This window comes from Oncorhynchus nerka, linkage group LG11 (genome assembly GCF_034236695.1).
Source record: "Oncorhynchus nerka isolate Pitt River linkage group LG11, Oner_Uvic_2.0, whole genome shotgun sequence".
NCBI lineage: Eukaryota > Metazoa > Chordata > Actinopteri > Salmoniformes > Salmonidae > Oncorhynchus > Oncorhynchus nerka.
In genome coordinates, this window is record NC_088406.1 from 53,887,272 (window position 1) to 53,899,518 (window position 12,247).

The following is a 12,247-nucleotide window of genomic DNA, read 5'->3' on the forward strand; positions in this document are numbered from 1 at the left end:
ACATTTTAAAGTGGAAATTACAAACTTTAGAAGCCTTTTAAACCTCAAATACACTACAAGTTTGCATTTCCAGCTGTACAGAAAATTTCTGTAACAACAGGATGATCAAATTAAGATACGACATCTGTATGTACTGACATGTATGTGTAAGCAAAAGATTCATACATGTTAATGTTTTAAATGCATGTCAATTCTAAAGTATTTAGTCTGTAATGTCTTTTTTTGTTGTGTGTTGAACCCCTGTAAGACTAGCTGTCTCCATTGGCGTCGTCTAATGGGGATCCTAATCAAATCTAAAAAATACACTCAATCGCTCACCATAAGTAACTCTCGTTTTTGTTTGCAGAACATTTTCCATGGCAAAAATGTTTTGCCACGGTTTTTCTACGTAGTGACCTAATGAATAGGACCCAGACTGTGAACTGATTGTTCTGTTTGATATAACCCACCAGGTAAATCCTAAAGACCTGGACCCCAAGTACGCCTACATCCAGGTGACCTACGTAGTGCCCTACTTCGACGACAAGGAGCAGCAGGAGAAGAAGACGGACTTTGAGCGACACCACAACATCAATCGCTTCGTGTTCGAGACGCCTTTCACTCTGTCGGGGAAGAAACATGGCGACGTGGAGGAGCAGTGCAAGAGACGCACCATACTAACCAGTGAGTTATTTAAAAGGTCATTTTTGCTCATATTTTCATCCGAAAGAGCTGTCGACATTGACTCTCACATATATTCAGTATGTGGAATGTGCATTGATTCGAACCTACAACCCAGGTGACGCTCTAGCCCACTGAGCCATTGGCTTGTATGGTAGTACACTATACTAACGGGAAGTGTCTGAATGACCAGTAAACACTGAGCTGTAACTGTCTGAATCACTAGTATACTGACCAGTGCTGTAATCAGCGATAATATTCTGACCAGTAAAGTTATGGTGTAAGTTCAAAATAAAATGAATTCCTAAACAAACCCAATAAAATATATCCAATCTTGCAGACACTTTTCTCCAAAGCATACATTTTTTCATATGGGTAGCCCCAGTGGGCATCAAACCCACGGTCCTGACTCTATGCTCCCTCCTCATGCTCTAACAACTGAGCCACCCAGGACCACAAGGTTTAACCAATTGGTTCCTCATACCCTGTGTCTACTCCCCCTTCCTTTCTCTCTCCCTACCCAGCGAACTCCACCTTCCCCTACCTGAAAAAGCGTATCCAGGTGGTGGAGCAGCAGAGCACGGAGATGAACCCCATCGAGGTGGCCATCGACGAGATGTCCTGCAAGGTGTCCGAGCTCAACCAGCTGTGTGCCATGGCAGAGGTTGACATGATCCGGCTGCAGCTCAAACTGCAGGGTAGCGTCAGCGTCAAGGTAAGGGGTAGGGGTGGAGGAGGAGAAAGATAGAGAGAGACACACAGAAGGGAGTTGTTGAGAGGTCATGGCAGAGCTGACATACACGTACTGTACACACACACACACACACACAGACACACACACTACCACTCAAGTGAGTTGAGCTGACAGACACAACTGACAGACAGACACGCTCACACACAACAACACACATACGCACATTAGTGAGTTCAGAAATAGCTGAGCTGATACACACGTACAGTACCCCCCATGCAGCTATGAAACGGCACATTTTTCTCTCAGCCTCATGGGAAAATGTGTAGAATAGCATGAGATCAGCTATACAACTGCACATTTTTCTTTCTGCCCCATGGCAAAATGTGTGGAAGTGTGGGAAGTTAGCCGTTTTCCTAAATAAAAATGTTTGCTCGGGGCCTCGCGAGAACAGTGCTTGATTTATAAATCGGGAGGTACCAAACAAAAAGCGAGCATGAGAGGGGCGGGGGCTCTGAGGTACCGGAACGCATGGGGGAAAAAACACCTTTATAATTAGTAGATTTTTATTAAATGTTTTGCATTTCTAGTATACTGATCAGTGATTACAGCACTGGTCAGTATACTAGTGATTCAGACATTTCATAAAAATCTACTAATTATATACAAATATTTACAAAATGTAAGGGAGCTCTCTGCCTAAGTGACCTCATGGGGCTATAGCAACCACAGAATTCGCATTAGCCTCTAGCATCACTATTAGCATTAGTGTCTTGCATCGTTAGCATTTGCCTCTTGCATCACTAGCATTAGCCTGTTGCATTATTAGCATTACCCTCAGTTCTCATTTCTTCTTTCTGCGGTGTCTGTTGAAAATGGTGCAGGTGAATAACCATGAACTTACCTTACAGGTCAATGCAGGGCCCATGGCCTATGCCCGAGCCTTCCTGGAAGAGAAAAATGCCAAGAGGTACCCCGACAACCAAGTCAAACTGCTCAAGGAGATTTTCAGGTATTCATCACAACACTTCTCCTGATTTATGCACTTAGCATCTGCTTTTATCCACAAGGTAAATGTTTAGTATAGTTATGTTTAGGGCTGTTGCGGTGACTGTATTACCGCCACACTAGTGGTCACGAGTCATGAAGGCAGTCAAATTCCATGTGACCTTTTAGTCACAGTAATTAGGCTTCTCCAAGCTCTGATGCTGCTGATGGTCGCTAGTAGCCTCCCAAACTTGCTAACTGTCTGGTACTCCGCACTCCATTGTCCCCCTAATCACTCTGACATCAAATGCAAATGTAATGGAGAATCTAATCAAACTCTTCATGAGAGCCCATGAGCTCATGTTGCGCGACATTTCTATAGGCTATGCAACTGCGGAGAAAACAGAGCGATGGCTATTAAAAGGATCCCATCAGCTTTCTATAGGCTGGGCCTACTATATTTATTTTTCAACTTTCCTAATATTAAGCAAATGTTAAGCACATTGCTTATCTTTACAAATGGAGTAATAGCCTACCTGGCTGGCAGGAAAATGAACGACAGGAAAACCGTCCTCCATTCGCTATTTACATTTTTTTTTATGATTGCTTAGGCACTATCTTTGAAACTGTAGGCTATTTTTGCAAAACTCTACACACTAACCACAAAACCGTAAATCTAACCAGCAAACAATTCTTGCAAAACTCTACAGTACACAGTACACACAAACCATAATTTGAATAAGCACACGAAGCACCAACTGCGCACTGATCGTATAAATGAACACTTGTGTGGCTTTTGTTTTTTCTGTGTGCAGGACATAGCAGTGTGCAATAAAGTTTTGTCATACGTGTAGTAAACACACATACACACAGGTATCCAAATGTGTAAAGTAAGGATGTGTATTCTGAACACAACACACTATCAATACAAATAAGAGGAAAAAGTTTCGGTTTTTTTCTCAGAATGTTCTAAAACTCCTCAAACAACAAAAGCGCAGTAAGAGAAAACAAAAACATTTGTGCTCGGAAAAAAAAGAACAGAAAAAAATGAGGCTACATCTCGCCGCCTTTGTGGGTCTGGCCATAAGACTTCGTTCACATCACATGCGATGTGGTCTTGAGCTAGGTCGGCGTGGAAAGTATGGCCTGGAGTGCCGTATCCAGGCCTGGCATGACCCCTGATCGACGTCTCCACAAGCCTCCTCCATTGCCTGTAGAAGGGGTATGCGTTGGTGGGGCTGGCGATCATAAACCTGCCAACGCCATGCAGAGAAGAATTCTTCAATAGGATTCAAGAACGGAAAGTATGGGGGAGATTGAGTGCGATGAAAACATGTGAACCAATTGCGGACCACAGCAGCCCGGTGGAAACTAACATTGTCCCAGATGATAACATACCTGGGCTGCTCTGGCCCCTGGTCTGTTGTGGAGGGGGTCCAGAAATGTGATAATGTGTGCAGTGTTGTATGGACCTAGGATTGCATGATGGTGAAGGACGCCGTTTTGACTAATAGCCACACACATTGTTATGTTGCCACCACATTGTCCCGGGACGTTGATGATGACATGGCGTCCGAGGATATTTCTGCCATGGCCCGTGTTTTTGCATGGTTGAAACCTGCCTCGTCCACATATATTAGCTCATGATGTACTGCAGCTTTGCCAGCAGCATACCACCCTGCATACCACTGCTGTCTTGCTTCGGAAGCTATGCAGGGTTGGTCCTGGTCAGTCCCTGGATGGGAGACCAGATGCTGCTTGAAGTGGTGTTGGAGGGCCAGTAGGAGGCACTCTTTCCTCTGGTCAAAAACAAATATCCCAATGCCCCAGGGACTGCCCTGTGTAGGGTGCCGTTAAACAGGTGTCCTGACTCTCTGAGGTCATTAAAGATCCCATGGCACTTATCGTAAGAGTAGGGGTGTTAATCCCGGTGTCCTGGCTAAATTCCCAATCTGGCCCTCAAACCATCATGGTCGCCTAATAATCCCCAGTTTACAATTGGCTTATTCATCTCCCCTGAAACTATTCCCCAGGTCGTTGCTGTAAATGAGAACGTGCTCTCATTCAACTTACCTGGTAAAATAACGGATAAATAAAATCTGCTTCTAGCTCCATGACTCTCTGAAAGAGACAAGACAAAACAATGTAGCGCAGTACGAAAAGCAGGGATCAGTCAATATGATGTAGCACCATACACTTCCATATCCAGTACCATTGATCGGATAGTATAGCTTACCTGCACATATTCATATCTCAGTTGTTTTACACAGTCCGAGTTTATTTTGAAAGGGACTCTATACAGCTGCTCCATCCTAATTCTATTGCGTTTCAGTCGACGAGACAGAGAGACTCACTCTGTTGACGTTTTGGAATATGGTGTTATCTGACATTATGTGGTCCTGCAGTTCTCTGAGTCTGATGCAGTTATTTGCAATGACCATATTTACAATGTGGGTCTCCTGCTCTGAGGTGAACAGTCCACCTCTTCCACCAGATACTGTTTTTCTTGCAGTTCTGTAAAAACATTTGAATGGTTTCAGTGATAGATCCTTCTCATTGTGGAAGTGCAGTACATAATACTGTACCAGTAAGACTACAGCACTTAAAGTTACTCATTTCGAAATATCCGGATGATACCTGCAACAGTAAAGCGACTCAGATTTGGTTGAACCCGTTGCCCAGCCTCTCTCATGCTCATCCCATGGGTGACAACAAGGTCCATCACAGTCGCTCTGATTTAATCAGTTATTGTGTTCCTGACTCCCCTTCCTCTTCCCCGTCCTCTCCTTCTCCCACCTCTTCCTTCTCGTTCTCCTCCTCCCCTAACTTCTTCACCTCCTAGTCCTTCTCTTCCTCCTCCTCATCCTCCTCTAGTTCTCACCCCTTTACTCTGTCGAATATTGGCCTCCATTGTTGTCCAAACCAAATGTTTACCTGTGGCCTATGTATGGTGCTCAAGCTCTGATTTGTAAGTGAACTCATGATCTAAAAGTGTTTTCACATTGTCAATGTGGAAAGGCAATTGGCGAAATAGTGTAGCAATGTAGGGACCAATGTTTACAGTTTTGCTAGAAGTGTGTTATTAAATTGCAAACTGAGTGTAAAGCAGTGAGTTGTGTTTACAGTTTTGCAAATAGTGTGTTATAAAATTACAAACTGAGTGTAAGCAAAGAACGTGCATTGAGTTTGGCACACTTGGTAAATGCATTGGCTACAAGTGTTAATTATTTCAGATATCATGCTTCAAGAGTCACTGTCAGTGTTTAAGCATTCAGAAAAAAATGTAAGTGCCGAGTTTGAGACAGGTGCATGATAATGGTCCATTCTAAATCAAAATTTCACACATTATTTAGTCAAAGTAAAGACGAGATTAAATCAAGAATAGTCTGATGGGTGACAAAATTAGCCGATCACTTGTGAATGATATGTCATCACTTGTGAATGATACCCAGGATAAGGCAAGAAACAATGCCTTTTTTGTGACTTTTTCGAATCATAGATGTACACCTCATGTTTTGATAAGGTTTGTAATCACAGCTAAATTGGCCAAAAACCTTCTTATAATTAAGCACATTAATCTGCTTTACAAGGGGCGTAGAGCCTAACTGGCACACATAAGCAACGCGTGAGTTTCAAGTCTGGGGAAGATAATTTTCACCATAAAAATGCACCTTTATAATAAAAGCATTACATGCATAATTGAATTTGTGGTCACTTTTGATAATAGTGCTTTCTGCTAATGGAACATTTGCGCTTATAGCCTACTGCCATGTGCGCATTGCTGCGCTTATAATGTGAAGAAATAGCCTAATAATTTATCAACATTTTAATTTGATCTGTTGCATCAGCCTCAGTGCGTAAAAAAAAAAAAAACGTTTTTGATGCTAGTGGTTGTATTAATTTGTGATCTATCGCATCCCACAACTGTCCCAGACTGTTTGGAATATGTATTTCTCGCACAGAATAGAATAGGTCAACTGTTGTACTATGGGGGATAGTAGAATGACATAGGCTAGTGCGTTTGCTGTTCGTTAGGCCTACTTATCTTGTTGGCTGACGAAAAGTACATGTGGACAGTTCAATACCTTCAATATGCACCTAAGGACGCGCGCAGTTGCGTCCCGGATGTGTTTGTCTTCATTGTAGCCTGTGAGGAAAGACCCGATCATGTGAGATGGAAAGCGATGTGAGTGAGAGGTGCTTCGGAGCAGGCAGCACACAGGAAGAAGGGCTGCAAAAGGAATGGATTTTTTAAGGGTGCATTATGGCCACACAAAGGGGATGCCGCTGGAAAACTCGAGACATTATCAAGTGTGTACAGCTTGTACAAATGTGCACTGACGAAGTTTGTAAAGCCTGTGTAAAAAAACAAAGCAATAGATCATGGACTTTTTTCAAATAATTGGAATCGCATCATGCAGCCTTAAAATGTATCAAAAATCAAAACATATAGCCCAAAGTTTGTAGAACAACCAAAGTTACATTAATAACTCAAAATTAAGCATATAAACTCAGCAAAAAAAGAAATGCCCTCTCACTGTCAACTGTGTTAATTGTCAGCCAAATGTAAATATTTGTATGAACATAACAAGATTCTACAACTGAGACATAAACTGAACAAGTTCTACAGACATGTGACTAACAGAAATGGAATAATGCCTCTCTGAATAAAGGGGGGCAAAATCAAAAGTAACAGTCAGTATCTGGTGTGGCCACCAGCTGCATTAAGTACTGCAGTGCATCTCCTCCTCATGGACTGCACCATATTTGCCAGTTCTTGCTGTGAGATTTTACCCCACTCTTCCACCAAGGCACCTGCAAGTTCCCAGACATTTCTGGGGGGAATGGCCCTAGCCCTCACCCTCCGACCCAACAGGTCCCAGACGTGCTCAATGGGATTGAGATCCGGGCTCTTCGCTGGCCATGGCAGAACACTGACATTCCTGTCTTGCAGGAAATCATGCACAGAACGAGCAGTATGGCTGGTGGCATAGTCATGCTGGAGGGTCATGTCAGGATGAGCCTGCAGGAAGGATACCAGATGAGGGAGGAGGATGTCTTCCCTGTAACGCACAGAGCAAATGCTTGCAGATTGCTTGAGATTGCTTGCAATGACAACAAGCTCAGTCCTGTTGACGCTGTGACACACCGCCCCAGACCATGACGGACCCTCCACCTCCAAATCGATCCCGCTCCAGAGTACAGGCCTCGGTGTAACGCTCATTCCTTCAACGATAAATGCGAATCCGACCATTACCCCTGGTGAGACAAAACCGTGACTCGTCAATGAAGAGCACTTTTTGCCAGTCCTGTCTGGTCCAGTGACGGTGGGTTTGTACCCATAGGTGACATTGTTGCCGGTGATGTCTGGTGAGGACCTGCCTTACAACAGGCCCACAAGCCCTCAATCCAGCCTCTCTCAGTCTGCGGGACAGTGTGAGCACTGATGGATGGATTGTGCGTTCCTGGTGTAACACGGGCAGTTGTTGTTGCCATCCTGTCCCTGTCCCATAGGTGTGATGTTCGCATGTACCGATCCTGTGCAGGTGTTACAAGTGGTCTGCCACTGCGAGGATGATCAGCTGTCCTCCTGTCTCCCTGTAGCGCTGTCTTAGACGTCTCACAGTATGGACATTGCAATTTATTGCCCTGGCCACATCTGCAGTCCTCATGCCTCCTTGCAGCATGCCTTCACGCAGATGAGCAGGGCATCTTTCTTTCAGTGTTTTCCAGAGTCAGTAGAAAGGGCACTTTAGTGTGCAAAGTTTTCATAACTGTGACCTTAATTGCCTACCGTCTGTAAGCTGTTAGTGTCTTCACGACCGTTCCACAGGTGCACGTTCATTAATTGTTTATGGTTCATTGAATAAGCATGAAGATCTGTGAAGTCATTTGGATTTTTACCAATTATCTTTGAAAAACAGGGTCCTGAAAAAGGGACATTTCTTTTTTTGCTGAGTTTAGTACCTATTTCTTTGTTAACCGCTCAGTACAGAATAGCTGCATGTGCGCTATCCCTGAAATATTTTGGAGAAAATATCCTTTCTATTTTATTCAGCTTTGTTCAATTGTATTCTTCATACTATAAAATAATATAAAATGATGCCACGGAATTCTAAGGAAATCTTGACAGCTAATGTAGCCAACAGCCTTATGGCATAGCCAGATCAGGACCCAACATAAGGACAACTCAGAGTTCTGAAATAGACTACATTTTCTTCATATCATGTTTCTTTAGGCATGTCTAAAAATAAATCATGGGTTTATTATGAAGGTGTAGGCTATATTACATGGATTTATTTGACTTTTAAAAATGTAGATGTTCCAAAGGTCTGCATCAGTGGCTTGTAGGAAGCCAGGAGATGCTAAATGTTTTTATATTAACGGTCAATTACCGTGAGACCAACAGTTATTTGCCTGACAATCACCAGCTGGCGAAATGTCGTGACCACCACAGCCCTAGTTATGTGACCCCGGTGGGAATTGGATCCACGAGCTTGGCGTTGCTAGAGCCACGTTTTTACCAACTGCGCCACACATAGATCAATGATGCATTTGATAAGTCTTCAGCAAAAGGGTTGGGGTCAATTCAGGTCAAGACGACTACAACCCAGAGTTTTTCCAGATCAAGTCACATGGTCAGGAAAACTTTTGGCCCTCATAGTGCCCTAACATGCTCTGTTTGGCCCTGAAGGCAGTTTGCAGAGGCATGCGGCCAGGCGCTGGATGTCAACGAGCGGCTGATCAAGGAGGACCAGCTGGAGTACCAGGAGGAGATGAGAGCCCACTACAGGGACATGCTCACAGAGCTCTCCACCGTCATGAATGAGCAGGTCTGCGGAACCGCCCCGAAACATTGAAACTGTTGTTTCTTTAGACAACCAAGGCTGTATGCATCAAATGTCTCAGAATAGGAGTACTGATCTAGGATAATTTTTACACATGAGCTTTTGCTGGATTAGCTAGAGTTTTGTCTCTTGGTCTCATCTCTTTGTGTTGTTCTCTTTGTTCCTTTGTTCTCTTTCATTGGATCTCAGCTGCATAGACATCTCCTCTCATTCAGTTTCTGCTCCTCCTTCTAATATCTCCCTCACTATCGTTTCTAAGACTGGCACGTCACACAATCCCCCCACCCCCCACTTTACCATGCTTTCGACTCTGTCATTATGGAGCAAGTGGCACTGTGCTGTGCATTATACTAACCTCTCAGCATATATGTGTGTGCGTGCTTGGTCGCATCATACATTCATCAGATGTCTGTTTGTGTGGTTTGAAAGATGAATTGACTATCTATGTCTCTCCTCCATGCCAAGATCCCTCACACAAGACCACCAGGAACAGAACGACACAGCGCCTTCTGAGCAGCCAATAGGCATGCTGGAATCTGACAGTGCCCAGGAGGACATGTTTACCCAAAATGGCTCCTGGTGACAGACGTCGTTCTTCCTCCTGCCAAGAATTATACAGAAAGGAGCAGGGGACTGGAACTGTGACTTTATGGGAACTGGGGGAAAAAGGGAAGTGGATGGGGAAGTCCAGAAGTCTGTAGACTTTGGTCGTGGTAGTCTAGAGTTGTGGTAGTCTGGCGTCCCGGTAGTCTGCAGTCCTGGTGATGATGATGATGTTCAGTAGAACAGGCTGCTGTACTGTTACTTTGTTTTGTTTTTAAGGCTCAATCCATGTTTGCACTCCCCTGCCGACCACCTCGTCTCCTTACTCTGTACACACACACCCAGACAACACACGCCTTCTCTCCCCAGCCCCATCCCTTTAGAAAATGGTGACCTTAATGAGCTTGAGGTGCGTTCAACAGAGCAAAAGTTTGCTTGTAATTCTGGTCACAACAATTTGTCCATATTCTGTTGGTTATATTTATGCTGCAAATGTTTGCCACCTGGGGTAAGCAATTCCAAAAAGCTATTGTAAAATGACAGTTCAAGGAATTCTATAAAGGAAATTAGGGTCACGTTCAGTAGCCAAACATTGTTGAATGATGCAGATAGAAATACTATGGATTCAGCCAACATGAATCATTCTATAAGGCAGAGAGACATGTTTTATTCCACATCATTTATTTCTATCGGAATATTCCACAACGTTGTGTCCTGCTGAACAAATTGACATGTAGCCTTACTTCTTGTTTGATTGAACACACCTCGAGTTCCTGTTTGAATGTAGAACAACTCCGCATAGCTACTTTGTATCCTAACATTCTGGAATTCCCAGCTCACAGATTTTCGAATTGAAAGTTTGTTTTATAACATTTTTATGATTGATAATGTTGTTATTATTATTTACTGTACTGTTTTAAATTGTAAATAAGAATTATTAATATTTAAAAAAATATATGATTTTTTGTTTGGCTAAATAAAAACAAGAATGAACAAACTAATGTTTTATGTATAACATTGAAATAAAATTTGTTAACGTCCATAAACCACAGGGTAAGTGAAAATTAATCTCTAGTAGTATGTTTCTTTACATACATACATACATACATACATACATACATACTGTACATACAGTTGAAGTCGGAAGTTTACATACACTTAGGTTGGCGTCATTAAAACTTGTTTTTCAACCACTCCACACATTTCTTGTTAACAAACTATAGTTTTGGCAAGTCAGTTAGGACATCTACTTTGTGCATGACACAAGTAATTTTTCCAACAATTGTTTGCTGACAGATTATTTCACTTACACTGCTCAAAAAAATAAAGGGAACACTAAAATAACACATCCTAGATCTGAATGAATGAAATATTCTTATTAAATACTTTTTTCTTTACATAGTTGAATGTGCTGACAACAAAATGACACAAAAATTATCAGTGGAAATCAAATGTATCAACCCATAGAGGTCTGGATTTGGAGTCACACTCAAAATTAAAGTGGAAAACCACACTACAGGCTGATCCAACTTTGATGTAATGTCCTTAAAACAAGTCAAAATGAGGCTCAGTAGTGTGTGTGGCCTCCACGTGCCTGTATGACCTCCCTACAAGAAGCCACTGCTTCAAAACCACCATAAAAAAGCCAGACTACGGTTTGCAACTGCACATGGGGACTAAGATCATACTTTTTGGAGAAATGTCCTCTGGTCTGATTAAAAAAAATAGAACTGTTTGGCCATAATGACCATCGCTATGTTTGGAGGAAAAATGGGGAGGCTTGCAAGTCGAAGAACACCATCCCAACCGTGAAGCACGGGGGTGGCAGCATCATGTTGTGGGGGTGCTTTGCTTCAGGAGGGACTGGTGCACCTCACATAATAGATGGCATTATGAGGCAGGAAAATTATGTGGATATATTGAAGCAACTTCTCAAGACATCAGTCAGGAAGTATAAGCTTGGTCGCAAATTGGTCTTCCAAATGGACAATGACACCAAGCATACTTCCAAAGTTGTGGCAAAAATGTCTTAAAGTCAAGGTATTGGAGTGGCCATCACAAAGCCCTGACCTCAATCCTATAGAACATTTGTGGGCCGAACAGGAAAATGTGTGTGAGAGCAAGGAGGCCTACAAACCTGACTCAGTTACACCAGCTGTCAGGAGAAATGGGCCAAAATTCACCCCACTTATTGTGGGACGCTTGTGGAAGGCTACCCGAAACGTGTGACCCAAGTTAAACAATTTGAAGACAATGTTACCAATTACTAATTGAGTGTATGTAAACTTCTGACCCACTGCGAATGTGATGTAAGAAATAAAAGCTGAAATAAATCACTCTCTAATATTATTCTGACCTTTCACATTCTTAAAATAAAGTGGTGATCCTAACTGACCTAAGACAATGAATTTTTACTAGGATTAAATGTCAGGAATTGTGAAAAATTGAGTTTAAATGTATTTGCCTAAGGTGTATGTAAACTTCTGACTTCAACAGTATATATATTTTTCATTATTCC

At 42.6% G+C, this 12,247-nt stretch overlaps 1 protein-coding gene across 5 annotated transcripts in view; it reads left to right on the forward strand.

Annotated features, from left to right (window-relative positions):
* LOC115137144 (dedicator of cytokinesis protein 10-like) overlaps positions 1–10,775 on the forward strand; it is a 179,486-nt gene extending 168,711 nt beyond the window's left edge. For all 5 annotated transcript variants that reach the window (XM_065024655.1, XM_065024656.1, XM_029673248.2 and 2 more), the window contains exons 52-56: positions 453–663; positions 1,185–1,375; positions 2,263–2,363; positions 9,033–9,171; positions 9,652–10,775. In XM_065024655.1, coding sequence (XP_064880727.1) covers positions 453–663; positions 1,185–1,375; positions 2,263–2,363; positions 9,033–9,171; positions 9,652–9,699 — 690 coding nt within the window. In that variant the 3' untranslated portion in view covers positions 9,700–10,775. The remainder of the gene's footprint in view (positions 1–452; positions 664–1,184; positions 1,376–2,262; positions 2,364–9,032; positions 9,172–9,651) is intronic.
* Positions 10,776–12,247: the final 1,472 nt, after the last annotated feature.